The sequence below is a fragment of the Dunckerocampus dactyliophorus genome, chromosome 1 (assembly GCF_027744805.1).
Source record: "Dunckerocampus dactyliophorus isolate RoL2022-P2 chromosome 1, RoL_Ddac_1.1, whole genome shotgun sequence".
Classification (NCBI taxonomy): Eukaryota; Metazoa; Chordata; class Actinopteri; order Syngnathiformes; family Syngnathidae; genus Dunckerocampus; species Dunckerocampus dactyliophorus.
The window spans coordinates 35,105,054-35,126,883 of record NC_072819.1 but is presented as its reverse complement, the minus strand read 5'-3'; the positions used below and the strand labels follow the sequence as shown (position 1 = coordinate 35,126,883).

At 41.7% G+C, this 21,830-nt stretch overlaps 2 protein-coding genes across 4 annotated transcripts; both read right to left on the bottom strand.

Moving 5' to 3' along the window:
* Positions 1–297: 297 nt before the first annotated feature.
* On the bottom strand, positions 298–2,225 carry cfap20 (cilia and flagella associated protein 20). 2 transcript variants are annotated; one of them, XM_054784873.1, is made up of 6 exons: positions 1,933–2,225; positions 1,536–1,615; positions 1,350–1,461; positions 1,084–1,272; positions 584–697; positions 298–455 (listed from the first exon to the last, which is right to left on the bottom strand). In XM_054784873.1, the coding sequence occupies exons 1-6, from the start codon at positions 2,014–2,016 to the stop codon at positions 453–455; spliced, it is 582 nt and encodes a 193-aa protein (XP_054640848.1). In that variant the 5' UTR covers positions 2,017–2,225; the 3' UTR covers positions 298–452. The 2 variants fall into 2 exon arrangements, with proteins under 2 accessions (XP_054640848.1, XP_054640839.1); XM_054784864.1 differs by having other exon boundaries at positions 298–458; positions 1,933–2,224.
* Positions 2,226–2,591: 366 nt separating this feature from the next.
* Positions 2,592–21,580, bottom strand: LOC129192253 (NUAK family SNF1-like kinase 1). 2 transcript variants are annotated; one of them, XM_054796070.1, is made up of 7 exons: positions 21,116–21,577; positions 17,943–18,063; positions 17,021–17,172; positions 12,553–12,618; positions 11,082–11,201; positions 10,823–10,955; positions 2,594–8,749 (listed from the first exon to the last, which is right to left on the bottom strand). In XM_054796070.1, the coding sequence occupies exons 1-7, from the start codon at positions 21,383–21,385 to the stop codon at positions 7,653–7,655; spliced, it is 1,959 nt and encodes a 652-aa protein (XP_054652045.1). In that variant the 5' UTR covers positions 21,386–21,577; the 3' UTR covers positions 2,594–7,652. The 2 variants fall into 2 exon arrangements, with proteins under 2 accessions (XP_054652055.1, XP_054652045.1); XM_054796080.1 differs by lacking the exon at positions 11,082–11,201 and having other exon boundaries at positions 2,592–8,749; positions 21,116–21,580.
* Positions 21,581–21,830: the final 250 nt, after the last annotated feature.

Genomic DNA, 21,830 nt, shown 5'->3' with positions numbered 1-21,830 from the left:
TGGTTCACACTTTGAACACAATTTGGACATGTTCACTGTGAGGGGTACTTATTTGTGATGCATATAATTGTTGTACATATAATTGTTATAATTAATAATATAATTGTACTATCCATTGTGGCAGGTTCATAGAGGCTGAATCATAGAAGCTGTGTGATTGTACAAATACATTCTAAACTAAACTGTATGTGAAGGTTTTGAAATAAGACACACAGATTTTGATTTCAATACATTACACTCAAAAGGGTTTTTGTTGAACTCTAAATAAAGAGACTGCATGCGAAATAAAAGTGGTATGAAAAAAAGACTTGGTTTCTCCTTTATTCAAAAATAGGAAAACAAGCACTCTTGATACAAACAGCACAATAATAATATGACTACACACGCACACAAATCATACAGCTCAATCGTGCATCACGTCTGGAGTAATGGTGCACGTTTGTTCAAGACCTCTACTGCTGCAAAAAAAAAAAAAAAAAAAAAACAGATGTAAAGATGTCCGACAAATCTAATAATCCAAATATATATTTTATAAACTACTTACATTCAAATTGTCACCGCAGCAATTAATCGTGTTTCTCACCTTGGCCTTCTGGCTCTGGACAGGGACGTAGAGCTTAAACTCTGCTGGGAGCTCATCCTCAGAGTAGAGTCTGTCTGAGAAATACACCCTCCTAATACGACAGTTAGCGTGAATCTGAAAGGATAAGAGTCAGATATTAATTGCTTAACTCCGTAATGTAATTGCAGTAATATCTGTTTTCTTTTTACTACTGATGGAACAGTTGCACCGTAATCTTGATGTCCAAAACTCGGTTAACTTTAACCGGCTGTTAACCTGATGTTAAAGTTAACACACCCTAGGACCACCGCTAACTTTTTAACAGGTGGTTAACTCTCAAGATGGAGTTTGCAGCTAACGCTGCCTTCATGATGCCATACTGTCATGTCTCCTTACGTGCATTGCTGATGTCTGCGTTATGCATTACTTCACACTTTACTGTACATTGCAACTTTTCTGCACATTACAAATTATTTATACTTGCAAGACAGAAAAACACGCTTTTAACTGCAGGGACTAACCTGCACACGTAGTGTCTCAATATAATTGGTTCCATAGGCTCTCCTGGTGAAGTCTGATAGGTTAAACTGAATCTGGTTCCAGCCATCATCAAGCCTCATTGGCATGGTGCAGATGAATGGTTTCACTCGCGTCGTACTCTGGTAGTTGCTTGCTCGAAACCGCCGACGAACATTTTTATCATCCAACACCTGAGAGACAGAGAGTACACCATGGCTTACTGTTAACGCAGCCTTTGAATCCAAACACATAGAAAAAGTGCCTTTACCTGGACTTCGAAGGTGAAATACTTCTTTAGGTTTTTGATGATCATTACAAGAAATGGCAGCTTGATGCCCAATGTCTTCTTTGGGTCAGCTGGGCAGGTTATATAAGTAGTACTGCAGGGAGGAGAGGTACATCAGAGAAATGTTGAAAATAACTGATCTGAAGGATGACTTCAGTGGAAACACACCTTACGTTTGTCCCTTCCACCTCCAACACCAATGAGTGAATGTCATTATCAGTAATTCGCTTGATGTGACCATTCCTCACCTGTGAAACAAAAATATATACAGTGCATTACATTCAGAACAAAAACAGTAGTATTATAGCAAATGAGAAATAAAAATTCATGCAAACTTCTACTTAAATCTGCTACAAATTCAATTATTCTCCACCACTCCCTTGACTGTACCTTTATTAAAGACAACCAGAAAGATGCACATTGTTTTTGTTTTTTCAATGAAAACGTGAGAACAAACTACTGTAGGCTATAGTAATTCCAGCTCACTCACTCACACCACACTAATGTATTAGCATTGGCGCCACGGCATAACGAAGCTAACGACTGGTTCAACGTGTAATCTTACCTTTTTATCCCATATCTGAAGAGGTTTGCTACCTATGCTATATAATATAGAAAGAAATCCACTTTGGAATGTGTTTTTGAACATGATATTCGCGTTCAGTCGTCTGCCTCAATGCACTGGATTATTAAAACAGGGTAACAAGCGCCACACTTTGTTGTGCTTCCGTCTCCGCCGCTTCCGTGTAATCTAAAAAAAAAGGCGTTCCGCTGCTGAAAATATAACTTTTGGCAAAGTAAAGATGGAATAAAAAATTTAATACCAGCTGGCCTTATTGTGTTCTGAAATAACAACGTATGCCTCTCAGAAGTCAGCAAGTCTTGTTGTTTTGACGTTGCTAGGAACCATGTAATGTGCTCTGTTCACTCCGGGACGTTGCTGTTGACACACTGCAGTCGCCTGGGCAACGATATGGGCAACAATAAATGTGCCTGTTCAGAAACATGTACGATGGTACGGTAATTTAGTTGATATTCGATAAACATTATCAACCACATGCCAAATATTGACACTTGAGGAAGCGTTCTAAAATAACAATAAAAGACAAGGAGATATTTTTCGGTGATGTTACAAATCACTACCATGTATTGCATGTACTTTATTTGCACATTTGAATCATCAACATCAATGTTACTTGCAGGGGGGAATACAAACGCCAACACTGAACTATCAGTTATACATAGAGAAATGACAGCACACTTACAGAACACTAACACAAAAATGACAGCACATAGCAGGTAAGTAAACACACATAACGCAACTACTACTATGGGGAATAATAAAAAGGCTATGTTAACTCTAAACACACAACGTTTTACAAACCAAATACCACAATGCATGTCGGGTGTGTGACAAAACACCTATATATATCAAACTAAAAAAAGAGATGATCATTGACCCAAGAACAAGGGACAAGGAACCGCATAAAGCCCTGTTTATTGATGAGACTGAGGTGGAGAGGGTGAAAACCTTCAAGTTCCCTGGCATACACATCAGCGAGGACCTCACCTGGTCTCACAACACCCAACAAATTATGAAAAAGTCCCAAAGGAGACAGTACTTCTTGAGAAGACTGAGGAAATTTGGCATGTCCACTAAAATCCTGAGCTGCTTCTATAGATGCACTATCGAAAGTGTCCTTACCGCCTCCATCACTGTTTGGTACGGTAACTGTACAACACGTGATAGGAAGGCACTGCAGCGGGTAATCAAGTCCTCACAGAACATTGTTGGGGCAGCCCTCCCCTCACTGCAAGACATTTATAAAACTAGAGTCCTACGCAGAACACACAACCTCATCAAGGACAGCACACATCCACAACACTCATTATTCACACTCCTACCGTCAGGCAGACGCTACAGGAGTTTGAAGTCCAGGACCACAAGGCTGGCAAACAGCTTTTACCCATAAGCCATCAGGCTCCTCAACGAAGCACTCACACACGCTGCACGCAACACACGCACACACTCATAGCACTATTTATTTATTTATTTGTATTAATGTCTCTTCTGTTGCTGTTGCTTAATTTGTTGGTATTTATGTTTCTGATGTTCTTATTCATTTTCTTGTTTTCTTTCTTTGTTGGGAGAATGAACAGAACAAGAATTTCATTGCATAGCAGAACTACCTGTTTCACTGTGCATATGACAATAAAACTCTTGAATCTTGAATCTTGAACTATTGCGATATTAAATCCTGCTATGAATTGTCGACACACTCTTGCCATGTATCGTTTTTTAATTATTCTTAAAATATAGCCGCTATAAACTTCTATCACCATGTCTTCTCAGTGAATTGAGTCACCATGCTACATGTCATCTAGGAGGAGCTCCTCGCCAAAGCGGCAGAAAATTGGGCGGAAACTACAGAAGAAGAAGAAATGAAAAAAGAAGATGAAAAAACAAGCAAACTGTACGTAATAGTGGACTCGGCTGGTGACGTTAAATGGAAAGATCCACTAACATTGTTAAAATCAAAAGTGTTGACTCACTTTCACTTTTACATTCAGAGCAGCATCGCGGACCCCCTGCAGTATGCCTACCGGCCCGATAGATCCACCTCAGATTCCATCACAGCTGTTCTCCATCATTCCTTGTCCCATCTGGAAAAAAAAGACTCCTACACCAGGATGCTTTTTGTGGACTACAGCTCCGCCTTCAACACGGTCATCCCCCACAAACTGCCTGCACTTGGTTTGTGTGACTGTGTGACTGGCTCCTGGACTTTCTGACTGGCAGACCCCAGTCTGTCAGGATTGGTAACAGGACATCAGCCAGCATCACCACCAACATAGGAACGCCACAGGGATGTGTCCTCAGCCCCATCCTCTACGCCCTGTTCATGCATGACTGCGTCGCCTCCCTCAAGGACAATGTCATCCTGAAGTTTGCCGATGACACTGCAGTGATAGGATGCATCACCGCGGGGGATGAAGTGGCCTACAGGATGGAGGTAGTGAGTCTGGTGGCGTGGTGCAAGGACAACAACCTCACCCTCAACACAGACAAGACAAAGGAGATGATAGTGGACATGAGAGGAGACCTCATCAGCCACTATTCATCCGGGAGCTTGAAGTGGAGCGGGTGAGCAGCTTTCAGTACCTCGGGGTCCACATTACTGAGGACTTCACATGAACACTCAACACCACACAGCTGGCAAAGAAGGCTGAGGAAGTTTTGAATGTCGACTAAGATCCTCAGCAACTTCTACAGCTGCACAATGGAGAGCATCTCGACCAACTGCATCACTGTGTGGTACGGCAGCCCTACAGCCATGGACCGCAAACGCCTGCAGAGAGTGGTTAAGACTGCTTAGAGGATCATTAGGACCCCACTGCCCGCTCTGTAGAGCATCTACCACTGCAGAGTCCACAGGAAAGCTACCTCCATCATCAGGGACCGCACCCACCCATAACATGGACTGTTCACACTTGTGCCCTCAGGACGGAGGTACTGGAGTGTAAAATGTAGGACAAACCATCTAAAGAACTCGTTCTACCCCACTGCCATCAGACTCTTAAACAGCTGATGGAACATTACACCACAGACACTTTAATACCAACCTGAATACTTGAAATACTCTTTTTGCACAGCACACAGCTCTTTCATTTGTATATACCATTTTTATGCCTTAATATTTATCTTGTTTATTTTACTTTTGCCTTATCTATTTTTACACACTTTTTTTATTCTGGTATTCTGAGTGGACAGCAAAGTAAGAATTTTATTGTACAGGGAAACGTGTTTCTTTACTGTGCACATGACAATAAACACTTTGAATCTTGAATCTTTGGCTTTTATAGCATGGATGAGACAATGCTGATTTTGCAGTAAAAAAATACGGCACATGGGCAGCACGACAGGCATGCACAGCAACCTCGTTCGTCACCACACTCTCTGAGAAACTTGGTCTATTAAGAGAACTGTTGAATGCCGAATTGTTCAATCAAGAGACGTGTGTTTAGTTTAGGTTTTACATTCTCTGTCTCTTTCCAGTGAGAACATGCAAACACCCACACAGAGATGGCCAATGGAGATCTGAACCCAGATCTTCCAGATCTCCTCACTGTGGGGCCAAGATGCTAACCACAAGGCCACCATGTGACCCCAATGCTACCATACTACACAGATTTGTTTCCTAAATTACTTTAAAATAGCTTTACTGTTTGTCAGACACCTAAAGTGAAATCCTATTTACACTTATGTTGCACTACACAGCCTCATTTTTTGCAGCATTGCTGGTTGTATTCTGGTTAAAATATGCTACAAAAATTACATCAATTTTCTATACCACTTGTCCTCATAAGGATCATGGGTAAGCTGGAGCCTATCCCAGCTGAATGCAGCAAAAAACAAACTATGAAAATATTTATTTATTGTTTTGTTTCACCCTATCACCGTATCAAGATGCAAATTGTATCATCTTGTGAGGGACCCTGAGAGTCTCAGCACTACTCCCAATACTTGATGTGGTCCTGTCATAGTTGTGTTGCTGCTCTGCTGTCATCTAATGGTATTTTGTTGCAGCGCACCTGCCTACCTAGGGGAGGAGTTCCTGTACACACCTGTTCTCAACCTTCGTTGGACTATTTAGACCTGTGCTCCACGCTTAGTCAATTGCCAGATTGTCTTCTCTTGTTGTGACGTTCCATGCTCATGTTCTGCCGTTGCTTATCCTGCATTGTTCTGGCCTGCCTTAGTTCCTGTGAGTATTAAGTTCTGACCTAGCTCCTGTTTCACGCTAATGTTATCTGTCCTCAGTTCTTGGTTTTATGTTTTTGCTTTGCCATGCTTTTGTCACGTTTTTGCCCTTGGCTGAAGATCTAGCTTAGTTCTTGTTTTTGTGTAGTTTCTGTTTTTTCACATTTTACCTTAGTTTTTGTATTTTTGTGCTTTGCTCCTGCCAGTTATTTTGTGCAGCGCCTTTAGTTGTCTTTTTCCCCACGGGTGTGCCCGGGTATTGTTTTTGGACTGTGAACTTTCTGTACCACGACTACGTACTAAATATTGTAAATTGCCACCGGTGTCTCTCTGCATCTTGGAATCCAGTTAACAGTCCGTGTGCCACCACGTGACCGGTCCAGCCTCACCCAGACTCTACCTTCAACAGCCCCCAGGTAATTGAGTTTGAGACCCCTGTTCTATTTAAGTATCCATAAAGTATGTCTCACATTATAACAGGACTTCATTTTCATAAGTCAACAGACTCTATAAGTGAAAGATGACCTTGTTGGGAGCTTTGCTTAGCTTTATCTTGGAGTTGTTTAATATTAGGTGTTATGAAGGGAAGAAGACAGTTTTTTTTTTTATATCAAACTTTTAATGGAAGTTGGGAGAATTAAAATACCTCATTCCAGTGAAACAATGGATGTAACGTCAATGCACTCTCTTCATTAGAGCCATTTAAAACAAAAACGTATTGCATTCAAGGCTTTTACCCAGACCTTTTACCCAAATGTGGTCACACATAAAGAACGATCTCAATAAATATATTTGACTTGGGAAAAATATTTTCCAAATCACCAAAAGTGTAGACTCATTTCTTATATTATTGCAGCTTTAAATAATCACAAACAGCCTGGGCCACTGATGCCCCAACTGAAGAACCACAGTGAAAACAATAACAAACTGGCCGAGTGCTGACATAAACATTTAGCAATACAACAAATAAAAAAATCAAAAATAATAATTTCTTATGCAGTACAGCATGTTTAAGAACAAATATAATGCCACCTGCTGCTTGTATTGCTCTCTCAATCAACAAAACAAAATCAAGCACGGATGTGCTGAACCTGGTGAAGATGGAGCCACTGCAATTCATCTTCTCTACGCCAGGTGAGAGAGCTATGGCCATTAGGATGTAGGGTTCAGCAATGTGTCAGGACACTTTCGAACAAACGACTTCATACCAAAACAAACAAAAAGTTGTTCATATGTTGTTTGTGTGTGTGAGAAATCATATGTCGGCATGCACTCAAAACCTGCAGTTCAAAGTCATTTAAACAGGAAGTAGGCGTAATGCCTACACAAACATAAAGACAAAAATTGCTGCATTTGGGTCCAATCTTTAGAAATGTAAAGATCTCAGTGAAATTGCCAGTGTTTCAAGTGCTTTACATCAACAGTACAATAATCAATGTGTACACACACTCACAATGCACTTCAGTAAGTCTAATCTAAAAGATGGAAGAACTGTTTGAGCAGGAAAGTGCTGATGTGGGGCATCACCATTTGGATGCTTGTCCTTCATTTTCACCCGCCCCAGCTCTCAGGTCCTCCTCTGACTTACATGTGCTATGGTGCATGCCCTGGAGAAAAAACCTACGACGTGATTGTGCGCTGAGGTCCAGCAGGTCAAAGGAGTCACAAGAGAAAAGACTATCCTCGCTCACCACGCTGGAAGGGCGGTTTTGGTGACCTTCGGCACCCACGTTGTCTTGGAAGAACTGCTGCAGAGCTTCTGGGAATGTTGCTTGATCAGAAGATGGCAATGAGAGGTGTGCATCCGGAAGGTCCAGGCTTTGTGAGAACTTGCCGTTACGTTTGAGAATACCCTTTCGTCTTCTCACTGCTTCTGTACGCAGGGTTGGACTGTCATCTGCTGCCTGGACGCAAGTGGGCTGTTGGTTAGCACACAAGTCACCCACATCGCTGTCTTTGACTCCCGCTTTGGAGGAGTCATAACCTGATGCCCCTTCATACAGGTTTTTAAGTATACCCTTCTTTGTCATTTTAGACGAGGGCTGGCTGAACGTACTGGTGGACAGGACATCAGCATGTGAGTGGGCAAGTGCATGTGTTTGATAAAAGAGGTGAGGACTTTCCTTTGGCGTGCTTTGCATAAAAAAGTCAAAACTCTTCTGAGGTTTGAGAATACTTTTGGGTTTCTTTCTTTCCACGGTGGAGATGGAGCAAGAAGCTGCTGTACTACCACATGGTCCTTGTGCAGTCTGAGGAATAGCGTTCTCCTTGCGAGATTTTCTGACACTGACCGTTCCTCCGCGCACTCTTGCTCCTCCTCCTCCTCCTCCTCCTCGCTCACTCCTAAGAGGCAAGCTGAAGTAACGGGCATGGGGGGGACAGCGGGTGAACTCCAAAGAGAGGCACCCTGGGTCAGCAGGCATACTGTTGACAGCCCGACTCTGCCAGTCGATGTAGCGAGCCAGCAATGGGGAGGGGCAGTCTGGGTGTGCGGATGAAGTGCAGTCACACACACTCTCCTCATAACCCCAGTTCACCCACCAGTGGTTGGCTACATCCTCGATGGTGGCCCTCTCATCCACACGCACTGTCAACAACCAGTCGATAAGAGCACAAGCGTCTGGTGGAAGCAGAGTCAACAGTACAGCAGCAAAAATACATCAGTAATCATGTGATTAAATGAATGCATCGCAGACATACAGAGCACATACATAGATACAATGATACCTCCAAACTGCAATGCTCCAAACGTTATACAATTTAATTCGGCCCAAATGGTTATGCATAATATGCCCCAATAGTCCCACAAAAAACAGGAGGTCATACAATCATGTGTGCACTGCAAATACTGGAATCTCAGCAAGAATAAAAATGTAAAAGATAATAAACGACCACAACCCTAGTGAGGCTAAGCGGCATAGAAAATAGATGGATGGATAAAAAAGTTAAAAACCTCACTTGCCAAAATAGCATTTTACTCAAGTAGGGCAAGTCACATTTTCTTGTTCTGTTGGCATATTCATTAGCTTATTTTAAGGGATGCATATTTTTTTTAAAGTGCTCATGACACCAAAACACATGTTAATCTTATTTCCACTGTAAAAAATAACATTGAAAGGCGTAATTCCCATGTTAAAGCGTGTGCTCGAATGTTGAATTATTTATTTATTTATTTTTTTATTTACAATTTTTGTCACTTCTTTCGGGTCTAGAGGAGGAGGAGCAAATGACGTCTAAACTCCGTCACACCCGGAACTTCCCCTTCAATACAACACATTCCCTGTTGTTATCCTCCAGTTCTGTGAATTACTGTTGTTTGTTTTATACTTTAGTATTACGCCCATTTGTTGCGTGGAAGGCTTTTGCTGAAACACCCGAGGAGACGGAGTAAGCTTGTTCACATTTCTAAAAGACACAATTCTCCTCGTCAGATGATCGGCAAACTTCGCGGGACAAATGTTTCAATACTGTGCCGCAGGTGGAAATAAAGTCTTAAAACACACAAGATGTTCAAACATGGAAAAGCGTGCCAAGGTGGCAGTAAGTCAAACCAGCCAGCCTAGTGCTCATGGTGGCTAATGCAATGCTAATTCCTAACTGACACGCTAGCTAAGATGTGGTATCTGTTGTGGCTATCACTGCCAGTAAAACATATCCTACTCCTCACAACACAATATTAGTGAATGTTATTATTGTTGTGAATCTCACTTTCTTTGCGTGCGTTCATTGCTGTGCTTGTTTTCACCTGGTGTCCGGTGTCACCCACAAGTGTTCTTGATGTGAATTGCTAGCAAAACATGGATTGTTGTTACGCATCCTTCCAGCCTATCTTGCAGTCAATCTTTCAGTTTCAGTAAGTAAATCCATATTTTTCTTTTACTAGAGCTATTCTATGGATCTTAGAATAACAGTATGGGGTTTCATTCCAGGGCTAAATAAGCAGAGATCACTACTCACTGGTCTTTTATTTTGCAGCTGTCTGTGTCACTTGACAGGAAGTGACACAACTTACTGTCACTTACTGATTGAAAAACATACTTGTGGCCTTTTTTTGTGTGTGTTATATCATAGTTATCGCAACACAATATCTGCAAATGTTATTATGTCATTGTTGTGAATATTTCAGTTTCTTGCTTTTGCTGTGACTTCATGGCTGCATATGTTTGAATCTGGTTCCCAGAACGTCAGCAGCAACGTCACAGCCAAGATGGCGTCGGTTCAGAAAACTTGGGCGTGTCAAAATCACCACTTCATTTCACTCCTATTTCATAGTTCTTTACAGATCTATGATAGCAGTATGAAAGTTTTTTTAAGTGAATACTTTAATTTTGCTGTTTTTTGCAAACTTGTTTGGTGCATGAGCACTTTAAGGACAGTATTACTTAAGATAAGCAAATTAGCTACCGAGAGAAAAGTAAGTGTTTTTGATCTTTATTTCAGTTTACTGACACAGTCTCAACAAGAGGTTGTAACAGTCATGCAGTATGTGATTTTAGGGTGGCAGTGTCCAGCATCCTGTACTGGACTGGGCTTTAGGACAAGAGGTCCAAAAGTATGGAAATTGGGACTGGAGGCACTGTAGCCTCTTCCTATCCTGCATGTGTGTGCATTTAGTTCTTTATGTGGTGCAATACCTCCATCATATAATCAACATATATAGTATGATAAACAACTAATTAAGTGTAAGCTGTACCTGAGGGGAGGTTAGGTCTTCGGTAGTGACCTTGGCATATCTGCTCTGTAAGCACAGAGTGACTGATTCCATCAAATGGCATACTGCTGTACACCAGCACATACAGCAACACACCCAGCGCCCAGCAGTCCACCTGCCGCACACACACAAAAGGTACAACTCATGACATGGGGCTTCACAAAACCACTGCAAAACTGCTACAATCATTTAAGTCTCTTCAAGTAAAATGTAAGTAGATGCTCCATGTTTTCTGACCCACCTCTGGTCCCTGATAGGGCAGCCCAGTCACTATCTCTGGGGAGGCATAAAGTGGGCTTCCACAATAGGTCTGCAGCAGAGAGCCTCTCTGGTACTGATTGGAAAGGCCAAAGTCAGCGAGCTGAAAAGTGAGCGAGAGTAGTGGACATACTGTAAATGACCTATAAATGTGGGAAGTTTGGTAGAATATTGCTGTACTGTGTGAGTTATGGTCTTTCTGGAGGAGAAAGTTCCAAGTAAAGAACTGTCACTGTTATACATGGCTCTGGATATACACACAACACAAAAGCAGACATGCTGGGCTTATGTGAGGAGAGGAGGGCCAAAAACGTCTGACTGCTCACAGCCACGTCATGGAACAATCACTCACTCCAGGCTACAGCGGCCGTCCGCAAACATACTGAGGCTCCTCTTAATCTGAAGAGATAATTAACATGCACACACTAGCACACTATCAGTGCCTCAGCTGGTAAAAATACTCGACACTGCAGCAGAGTTGGCAGGCGGGTTGGAGGATGACACTTTATAGCTCACAGATGATGTTGAATAATAACAACCATGAATAGACCCAACATGCAAGTTGTTTTTTGTGGTTTTTGCTTTATTTTCTGGAAAATGTCCCTTATTTTCAAATGCAAATGATGACAAGTATGACTATAATGCAAGTTAAACCTCCTATTGGGACCATCTGTTGCCTGCCCAGACGTAGTTGGGAGTGATGTTATACACACTACTGAAGCACATTAGGAGTCCTCAGTGGGCTAACAATTTGGGCTACCATTGATCATTTATATGTTATTTTGTTAATATTTGTAATCAATTATGAATTTCAACTGGAATATTTCAGTATTTCCTTCATTTCATTTCTTGAGTAGTATGTGCAGGATTTCAAATACTGTATTTGTGAGACATCTTTCATTGTTCAGAGGTACAGAAGGTTGGGCTATTTAGTGTTTTGTTACTATATTATTTTATGTTATATATTATATACTGTAGTAATCTGTGAGTGCCAACTTGACCTTAGTCCACTATTACCAAACTTGTATATCTTTGCTTGCCCTCCAGACTTCCATGCAGCAGATATAGTGCAGAAAAAACATAGACATGCATTGCACAGGGTCTTGGTCATTTCCTGCAGAGCGCTGCTGTTTTACAGCCAACGTGTTGAACCGGAGGTTTGGAAACAATGAAGCCCAGCTGAGCAGTCGGCACATGTGCCTGACTTATGTTGTAACACTTTGAATGCTTGCGATTGCCAGTAGATTCCTTGCATTCTCACAGCCGCCATGTACGGAGGGAAATATCCAAATAAGGCTGGTTGTGAAGCCTTGAAATATGAAATTTGTGCTTGGCTTAACAACATAAATGCCCAAATGTATCAGTCAGCCTGTAATAAAGACCCATTCTCAATAAACAATAACACCTTCCACCCTCATTATCTACATTTCTGTGCTCCTACTGCATTTACACACCTTTACGGTCAGATCTGCATCCAAAAGAATGTTCTCCAGCTTGAGGTCTCGATGCACAACACCATTCTGCAAGAGACCACAAATACATTAAGCGTCGCACCCACCAGCTTCCTCTCAACATGCAAACATATCACTCTGAAGTTTGCCAGAACCACTAACATTCCTCTTCGGCCTGGTGCTGCATGGCCATGTGTTGAACAAATCAGAGAGCCCTGAGAAGGACTTGTAGATTGTATACGGGTGCCTTAATTAAGTGGAAACAAAAAACAATGACCAAAGATAATGATCTGTCTAGGCCTGTCACAATAATCGATATGGATTTATTGAATGATTTTTAAAAATGACGTCGTTCATTTTGTTGGCCTCAATAAATTCAGTGAATGAATGAATGAATGAATGAATCAATCCATTATTATATAGCGCCAAATCACAACAACAGTTATCTCATGGCATGTTACTCATGGAGGTCACATTCATAAATGAAAAACAGAGAACCAACTGAAACCCCACATGAGCAAGCACTTGGCGACGGAGGCAAGGAAAAACTCCCTCTGGGGAAGAAACCTTGAACAGAACCCAGGCTCTGCGGGGCGGCCATCTGCCGAGACCGGTGGGGTTAACATACAAAAATAGAGTAGTGGGATAGATGGTAGATCAAGTCAGAAATCTTAGTCTTAGTCCAAGGAACATAGAGGAGTGTATCTGATACATATCAGCGTATCAGGGGTGAGTTCTAACTATATGCTTTAGCAAAGAGGTAAGTTTTGAGTTGACCTTTTAAAAAGGGAGAGGGTGTCTGCCCCCCAGATTGAGTGGGGGGAATGGTTCCACAACAGAGGAGCCTGATAACTAAATGCTCTGTCTCCCATTCTACTTCTAAAAGTTCTAGGAGTCGCAATTAATTGTAAATTCTAGGAGTGCAGTGTTCTCCTGGGTTAATAGGTTTCTAGGAGCTCTTTAATATATACCGGTTCCTGACCGTGTAGTGCTTTATGTGCAAGAAGGAGAATTTTAAGCTCAATTCAAAATTTGACAGGTAACCAGTGCAGTGAGTCTAATATGGGGGAGATATGATCTCTTCTTCTGGTTCCGGTTAAGATTTGTGCGGCAGTATTTTGGACTAACTGAAGGGTCTTTAAAGATTTATTAGGGCAACCTATTAACAGAGAGTTACAATAATCCAACCCGGAGGTCACAAAAGCATGAACATGTTTTTCTGCATCTGGCAGTGGCAGGAATTTTCAGATTTTCTTTATGTTTCGTAAATGGAAGAATGCTGCTGTAAGGTCCTGATTGAAGGTGACACCAAGGTTTCTGACTGTATTGTGAGGGGTGAGTGCAAGACCATTTGGGCGGTAATATTATTTTCAATCTTGTCTCTGAGGTGCTGAGAACCAAGGACTATGACATCTGAGTTTAATAATGAAAAGTTTGAGGTCATCCATTTATGTTGTAAAGACATGCCTGGAGTTTGGACAGCTGACTAGTTTTGTTAGGTTTCATTGATAAGTACAGTTATGTGTCATCTGCATAGCAGTAGAAGTTAATGGAATGTTTTTTAATGATATTGCCTAAGGGGCACATACTGTAGAAAGGCTGAACAATACAGGTCCCAGCACAGAACCCTGTGGGATGCCATGACTGACCTTCACGTGTCAGGATTCTTTATTATTAATGGATACAAACTACAGGCGATCATTTTAATGAAGTTCCTTTAATGCCAAGGGCATGCTCTAATCTCTGTTTTAGAATTTGGTGATCAATTGTGTCGAATGCTGCTCTAAGGTCTAATAAAACTAATACTGAAACGAGGCCTTTGTCTGATGCGGTGAGTAATTTTGGTAATTTTCATGAGTGCTGTTTCTGCACTGTGGTGCGTTCTAGACTGCGCTCTAATGGTGCGGTGAGCTGCACGGGAAGAGTATGTGGAAATATTTCCCCAGTGGACTGCTCATTCACAGCGGCATGTCCTCCAACACTAACCAGCCCTTTCCTGAACTGAACATGTCGATGCGGCAACTGGAAACAACGGCTAAGTCGGCAAAAAACTTTGATATGCTTACTAGCCACCGAACGTGAGCATGAGCTCACGTGCAACAATAGCCAGTATAAGCTAGCTGAATTAGCTTGGTTTAGCGGAGCATGCTAATGCGGCTGTGTGTGTGTGCCACTAAGACTGCAAGTTGTGCTTTAGTGCTTTCTAATGTAACTCAGCGTTTTAGCTTGGCCGCCGACTTCGTGCAAGTTGTGTGTGAAATAGGGACAACAGCCACGGCTTCAAGAGGCACTAGATAGCTGTCTCACTTAGCCATAGTCCTCTTGATCAAAATCTTAAGACCAGTTGAAAAATTGCTAGAATTTGCATTTTGCACATTTGCACATGAGGCTAGTGGGAACATTGCTCCAAGTGGTGAAGATGGCTTCACCAAGGTCTGGAACTGATGGCCATTTTTATAAACTTCCCTCACCATCCATCCCCAAATGTTCTCTATGGGATTTAAATGAGGGGAACATGCAGGATGGTCCAAAAGAGTGATGTTATTCTCCCTGAAGAAGTCCTTGGTCAAGCGAGCATTGTGAACTGCAGCGTTGTCCTGTTGAAAAAGCCAGCTGTTACCACACAGACGAGGGCCCTCAACAATGAGGGATGCCCGCCGCAACATCTGCACGCTTGCTAGCGACCACGTTGAAAAAGAGAAAGCTTCTTAGCTTTAGCCATCGGGATGGCATGACAGTGTGAATGCCTGACAGAAAATGACAATTTTAAGCAGATTTTGGCTTTTATAGCCTGTGGTCTTAAACTTTTGATCAGCTGATAAACAGCCTATTTCCGTTTAATTGTTGTTTTCAATAAATTACTTTTTCAAAATGCTTTTTGTCTCACTCCCCCTTCTTGTTTTTGCATATAGTAGCTCTACTTAAACCCTCATTAAGATCCAAATGTGCAAAATGCAAATTCTAGCAATTTTTCAACTGGTCTTAAGATTTTGATCAGGAGTGTATTTTCATCACATTGGTTTTCTCTGCTTACTCCAGTTTCCTCCCACATTCCAAAAACATGCATGTTAGGGTAATTGGCGACTCTAAATTGTCCATAGGTATGAATGTGTGTGTGAATGGTTGTTTGTCTATATGTGCTCTGAGATTGACTGGCGAGAGGCGGGATACACCCTTGACTGGTCGAAGTCCGCTGGGATAGGCTCCAGCATACCCGCAACTATTGAGGATAAGCGGATGGATAATTAATGAAAAAATGGTCCCAAAAAATGTTGTCAATAATATCGATTATTGACAATAATTTGTAGGACAATTATCGTCCAGCAAAATTTGTTATCGTGACAGGGTTATCGCAGGGCACAATTTGTTATTGTGACAGCCCGACGTAAATGTGGGAGACAGATTTGTAGAAAAACATTCAGAAAAAAGAAATCATCAGTACCCAAAGAAGACAGCAAGCAATTGACCCTGAATAATTTTTATTCATGTTCAGAGGCCTCAATAATCCAGACCTGCCAAACTTAAAGAAATTACTGTAAGTACGCAGCCCCTTCAAACTGCCACTGGCAGAACAGCGCCCCCACCTGGCTGTAAAGAGGCACGTGAGACAATGCACAACATCAGGCGCAGTGCAGGATGTATAGAATAGAACAATAGAACAAGCAGCTCATTCCCCATACAAATATGATAATTATCATACATCTGGCAATGCTGCCGATTTTTTGGGAGGTGCGCATCATGCTACGCAAGAGGGTTTGTAGGTTTCCGGTTTCCCCGGACAGTAGCGAAATGTACAAGCGTATTGAAGGGTCAAAACGTGTGCTGAGTACGACAAAATGTGTTGGCAGGTCTTACAATCTTTCCGTGTCCCCTGCACAGCTGAGCAGCGCATTGAATCATTTATTCATGCGGAAGTCTATTTTGGGGCTACTCGTTCACGGCACAAGGAGAAGAAAATCCACCTTACTGCATCCTCTAAAGCTGTGGAAGCAGAATGATAATCTCTTTTTTAAATATGAAGGATCAATGAAGAACTAGAACTGTTAAAATGACACTCACTTTTTCAACAATGCACTTGTCTATAAGTAGGATTTATCAGTTTTCGCTCTGATTCCTTTTCTGGCACAGGCACTGACATCATGTAAACAATAATACAAACCAAAGGAAGAATCCATTCCTTTACCAGGCCTATGGTAAAGTGTACATAGAAATTACGCTCATTATACAAACATGCTAGTTAAATGTGTCAGTGTGTGACTGTACGCATACAATATCAGCCTAATGCCTTCTTAACCCACAGAGAGCCAAAGTCAAGTTTTTTCTGCAGTATTAGGATTAGGATTTAGCAGATTTAGTGGTACTGCATTTGCTTGCGTGGTTGAACACTTTAGCTGCGTGCAGTTCGGCTCTTGCCAAACATATTAAATTACAGCGTGCATTGTGTTCACTGCGTGTGTGTGTGTGTTTGAACCTTGTGGCAGTAGTGTACAGCTGATGTGATTTGCCTGAAGATGCTTCTGGCTTCTGTTTCTGAAAGTTTCCTCTTCTCCAGAATGTAATCGTATAGCTCTCCTTTGCTGGCGTACTCCATCACGATCACAATTTTATCCCGGCTCTCGAACACTGCATTGACACAGCGGACACATTTAGTGGCAACACTGCTTGTGAGGAAATGGAACTGTAAAGGTCATTAAAAATGAAGGACCTGAATCAAAATGACCATATTAGAAGAAAATGTACAGTGACATTGGAAGGGTCTACTTTTCTCACGACTTGATACTTTAACTTGCAATAAACCGAAATGAAAGCATGCGGTGTGTTTTCTTTTTGGTCATCTTCAGAAATAGACATCATCATGTATTGAGCACTGCTGGTTCCTTATTGACAATTAAAATGGAAAGTGATCACATGGGCCCAACATGCACCTGGACATATGCAACACATAAATCTACAAAAAAGACAAACTGCATAAAAGTAAGGCCAATAATTAACAAATAAAATACTTAATGTTATGTCGTGTGCTTTGCATAAGTCATTGTTAAAAGTTATATAGATTCTTCTTATTCATTTATTCATTTGTAAATCACAATGAGTGAAAGATGGAATTGAATTATAACAACTTTTGGTTTTATTTATGGAAATACTATTTGATACTGGTATTTATTACTACACTATACCATATTTTTGTATAATATAATGTATTTATGTTTTTTGACAGTGTAGAAAACCTTGACAATATTGGCATTTTACTTTACAGGCCTTGTTGCATATGTATGCACTGAAGGGTGTGACCAAGATAATAACATCGTTGGACACACTGTACATCACCAACATCTAGATTTACATGTATCAATGATTATACACTGATTATCAGCTTGCGTGTGGGGCCCTACCCTCGTGGAAGTGTATGATGTTGGGATGCCTGAGCGAAGAAGTAATGTCAATCTCCCTCTGGATGTGAATTCTGTCCAGGTCGTCTGTGATGTGCTCCTTACGGATCGACTTGATGGCCACCTGAGAAAGAAAATATATTTGATGTAATCTGTGAAGTACACATGAACGACAGCAAATGCAAATTTGTTCATGGACAAAGCCTGCTAAAAGACACATGCAGTACACTGTAGATGAGCTCACGACATTTTATTTTCAGAACCACTGTACAAACCCATGAGGGAATTAATTTCCTATTTCACTTCCTAATCGGTTCAATCGAATGAAATGAACACGTGCACACATGGAAACAAAGACATGCATACTGCTGATACATACATAAATACAATCTCTGGGTATTAGAGGTGATTATGGGAGTTTAAAAGGCTGGATGGTGAATGTGAACACGCTCAGGGGCAGAAGGTTTGACAGCTGCATGGTTCACACTCCTTCCTTAATCCTGAGCACTCACTGTACCCCAATTTAACCCCCAACCGGGGGAACACAAGCAACCCCCAAACAGACAACCCCAGCATGAGGCCCTAAACCTCTTTAGACAGAGTACCTTGACGTCAGGGCATTCCATTTACAAACTTAAAAAAAATAATGAGGGATGACAAATATGATACACTGACCGGCCATCAACATTGTGATGAGATGCTGTATAATTCTGTCTTTACAAAGACAAAAATACTCAGTTTTGATTCATCTGTGGCTGTAAATAGATTACATTCTGCAGAAACTGCATTAAATCTAACAATGTTCTTGGTGTGGGACGAACACAGCCTTATCTTAGGGCATGAGAGACATCCGAACTACACAATTGACATGGGTGAGCAGGCCTTTCCTCGACGTCACAGCTCTGCATTCTCAGCTAAAGGAAGTAAACATTTATGGGACATTCTGAGGCACAATTCACACGCTCCGTCACCCCCTACAGTTACGCAACCATGCAAACACACTCCTGAGACTGATGCGACCTTCTCAAAACTGATTTAATAGTTTTTTTTTCTTGATTTATAACCTTACACAACACTGATGATGCAACTCTATTAAAAGAGGGATTTTTTGGATGATGTGTCAAAGATAAGTCAGAAGAGAAGAGGGAGCGAAGGGGGGCATCATCATGTGGACGCTTACTTGCTTGTGCATTTTTCTTGACCCAAATACTGCTGGGTGCAGACACTATGTGAGGAAGGCGATATAAAATGCACAAATGGTGAAGGGGACATTGAAGGACGCTCACAGTACAGGTCTGTGCACTGTGTGTTTAGTCTTCAGATCTGATTAGAGGAGCAAAGAGCAGAGGAAGAGACATATTTCAGAGCACTAATTAAGAGCATTTTTGAAGTGGCACGTGTGTGTGTGACCTCACTCATGTAGAAGTAAATGCGCGACTAATGCGTCATCTCTAAGTGTGACCTGGAAAGCACTGTATTCCTCCAACTAACAATATCTCATTGTTCATCCAAACAATGCACAGCATATGAGGTAGCAGTCTGCAACTAAACAAGGGTGAATCTTACCTGATACATTATACTGTATCTGTTAGCTATGCAGATGTAATAAGATATTCTTTTTACATTGTTCAAAGGATATGACTAAATCAGGGACACAGTGAACATGCTGTCTTGGTACAGCTAGAACAATAGAATATGGATGCATGCTATCTAGGGAGGTCTGCATGATGTTCTTCAGTCAATCTGTAAGAACACCTCTGAATCAGATGACAAAGAGTTGTGCACACAGCAGCAGTGACCTCCTCTCTCTTTCCTCCTCTTTCTCCCCATGGTCACTATCACACAACAGCCCTCTCTGTCTTTTTTCCAAAAATAATGCCAGTTTTGTTGCAAAGAATCCTTGGTATGTGCCCACTGCTGGTGCAAGGAATTCAGCATTACCCTTGCCCTACCAAATCCATTCACCCCACACAATTACTCACAGACACACTGTTGTGAAGCTTATTTTTTAGTCCCCCATCAATTGTCTCCTCACCACTTGCACTCTCTGCCCCAGCCAGGGAAATTGTTCCGGTTTTACTTCAACAGTCTCTATACAAAACGGATTATCCCTATCACAGTATGTTTATTTACTACAGAGACAGAAAGGCATTTGGGGCGGATGGGGTTTGTTTCTCTTTGTGCTCGGATGACAACATAGTAACAGATTGTCTGTTTATGTACAGACATGAAAGTAATCTGCCAACACAGTCGTGTTTAGCTTGGATATTAAAATGCGATGTTTAGATCATTGTGTGCCTGTGTCCACTGTGAGGCAGACCTATTGTGGAAAACTTTATCCCCTTGTTCAAGTGCTGAGTGAGTCAGTCCAAAGGCATCTCAGCCTGGTAGCACAGGAAGCAAGAGCAGCATCCTAACCATGAGCTCACTCACACAAACACCCTGTACCAGACATCAGATAGACTTAAAGAAATAGGGATACAGATACAGTATTTGTCACTGAAGGTACAGTCTGCACTAATCTACCCCATGGGAATCATTGGACACCAGAGAAAATGTTGTGTATCTTAATGTAACTTATAAAAGGCCAAAAGGACACAGGTATGTATTTCTAAATTGCTGTAAAAGTCAAACGTCAATGGTGCAAAAGCAAAACCTCTGAAGGTGCCACCCTTTGATAATATTTGATTATATTTATCCTTAGATATATTGACATTGATGCTTAGATTAGATAAATGAAAAAATGAGCTGCAAGCATATGACCCTAAATATGGGCCCGGGTCAGAATTAGAATATACTCCAGTATATTAGGCTAAAAGATATTTCATAACTTCATTAAAGCATTTTAAAAGACTATTTTAATCCTAGAGGTGCCTTTAAGGGTGCCTCCCCACAAGCAAGTTACACCTTAAACATGGAAAAGTGCGTCAAATATACTGTAGTCTCTCTCTCTCTCTCTCACACACACACACACACACACTGTGTACACAATATATAATATTAGGAGTGCAATTCTATAATTTAAGGTTTATTCGACCTTCATTATTTGTGAACTCTATATTATGTCTCTAAAGCACATGCAATGAAGTGTACTTTTGTTCTGTCGGTATAACTTAGAAAACAACGCAGACTTTGTGTTGAAATGACATTTTGCAGCAACACCATCACGCACTCACCGTCTTCAGGCTTACTCTCTCCACTGCCTTCTTCACTTTTCCGTAGGCGCCCTTCCCCAGCGTCTCCATCAGCTCATAGCGGTGTTTCAAGTTGTGCTTGTGCTGGTGCTTCTTCATCTCCATCGGTGGCCGGCTAGCCGCATCCATGTCCGCTACCTCCAACCTGCACGGATGGCGTCCGCCAAGCCGAGGAGAGTCCTGCAGACAGCCGAGCTCCGAGCGTTCACCGGTATTCACTGCGCCTCTGCTGTCCCCCTCACGTCTACCCATCTTGTGTACGCACCTGTAGGTGCAAGGCGACACACTCCTGCACACTGCCCATTCAAACGCTTCGAAGTGACAAAAGTAGTGAATACAAAGATTACTGAAAGGCAACTCAGTTGCTGTTTTAAACTACCCCCAAAAACAGAGCAACAGGGGAGAGCTAAGGGGTCCCGGTGGGCGGAGCCTCGTCGTTCCAACATCAGCTGTCATAACAGAGCACTTGGCCAGGGAGCAGTGCCACACAAGATCCAGCACGTGGGGCTGTTTTCTTTCTTCCCAATATTCAACTTGTACTGTCGAGTTGCGACTGTGTTATTGTATATAAATAAGTCATTAAAGGCACTGGTTTCGAATTTAAAAAATCTAACTTCTGTGTTTGAATGGATGGAGAGTAACTTAACGATGCACAACATAATATACTGTATACTGAATCACTTGAATGGTTTGGAAT

Coding starts and splice junctions, on each gene's coding strand:
- cfap20 (XM_054784864.1), bottom strand. CDS start 2,016: ATGTTCAAAAACACATTCCAAAGTGGATTTCTTTCTATATTATATAGC. Junction 1,462..1,535: donor GTGGAAGGGACAAACGTAAG/GTGTGTTTCCAC, acceptor TCCTCCCTGCAG/TACTACTTATATAACCTGCC. Junction 698..1,083: donor TTGAGACACTACGTGTGCAG/GTTAGTCCCTGC, acceptor TTATCCTTTCAG/ATTCACGCTAACTGTCGTAT.
- LOC129192253 (XM_054796070.1), bottom strand. CDS start 21,385: ATGGGTAGACGTGAGGGGGACAGCAGAGGCGCAGTGAATACCGGTGAA. Junction 17,173..17,942: donor CATCATACACTTCCACGAGG/GTAGGGCCCCAC, acceptor GTGTCAATGCAG/TGTTCGAGAGCCGGGATAAA. Junction 10,956..11,081: donor TGCCCTATCAGGGACCAGAG/GTGGGTCAGAAA, acceptor TGTGTGCGGCAG/GTGGACTGCTGGGCGCTGGG.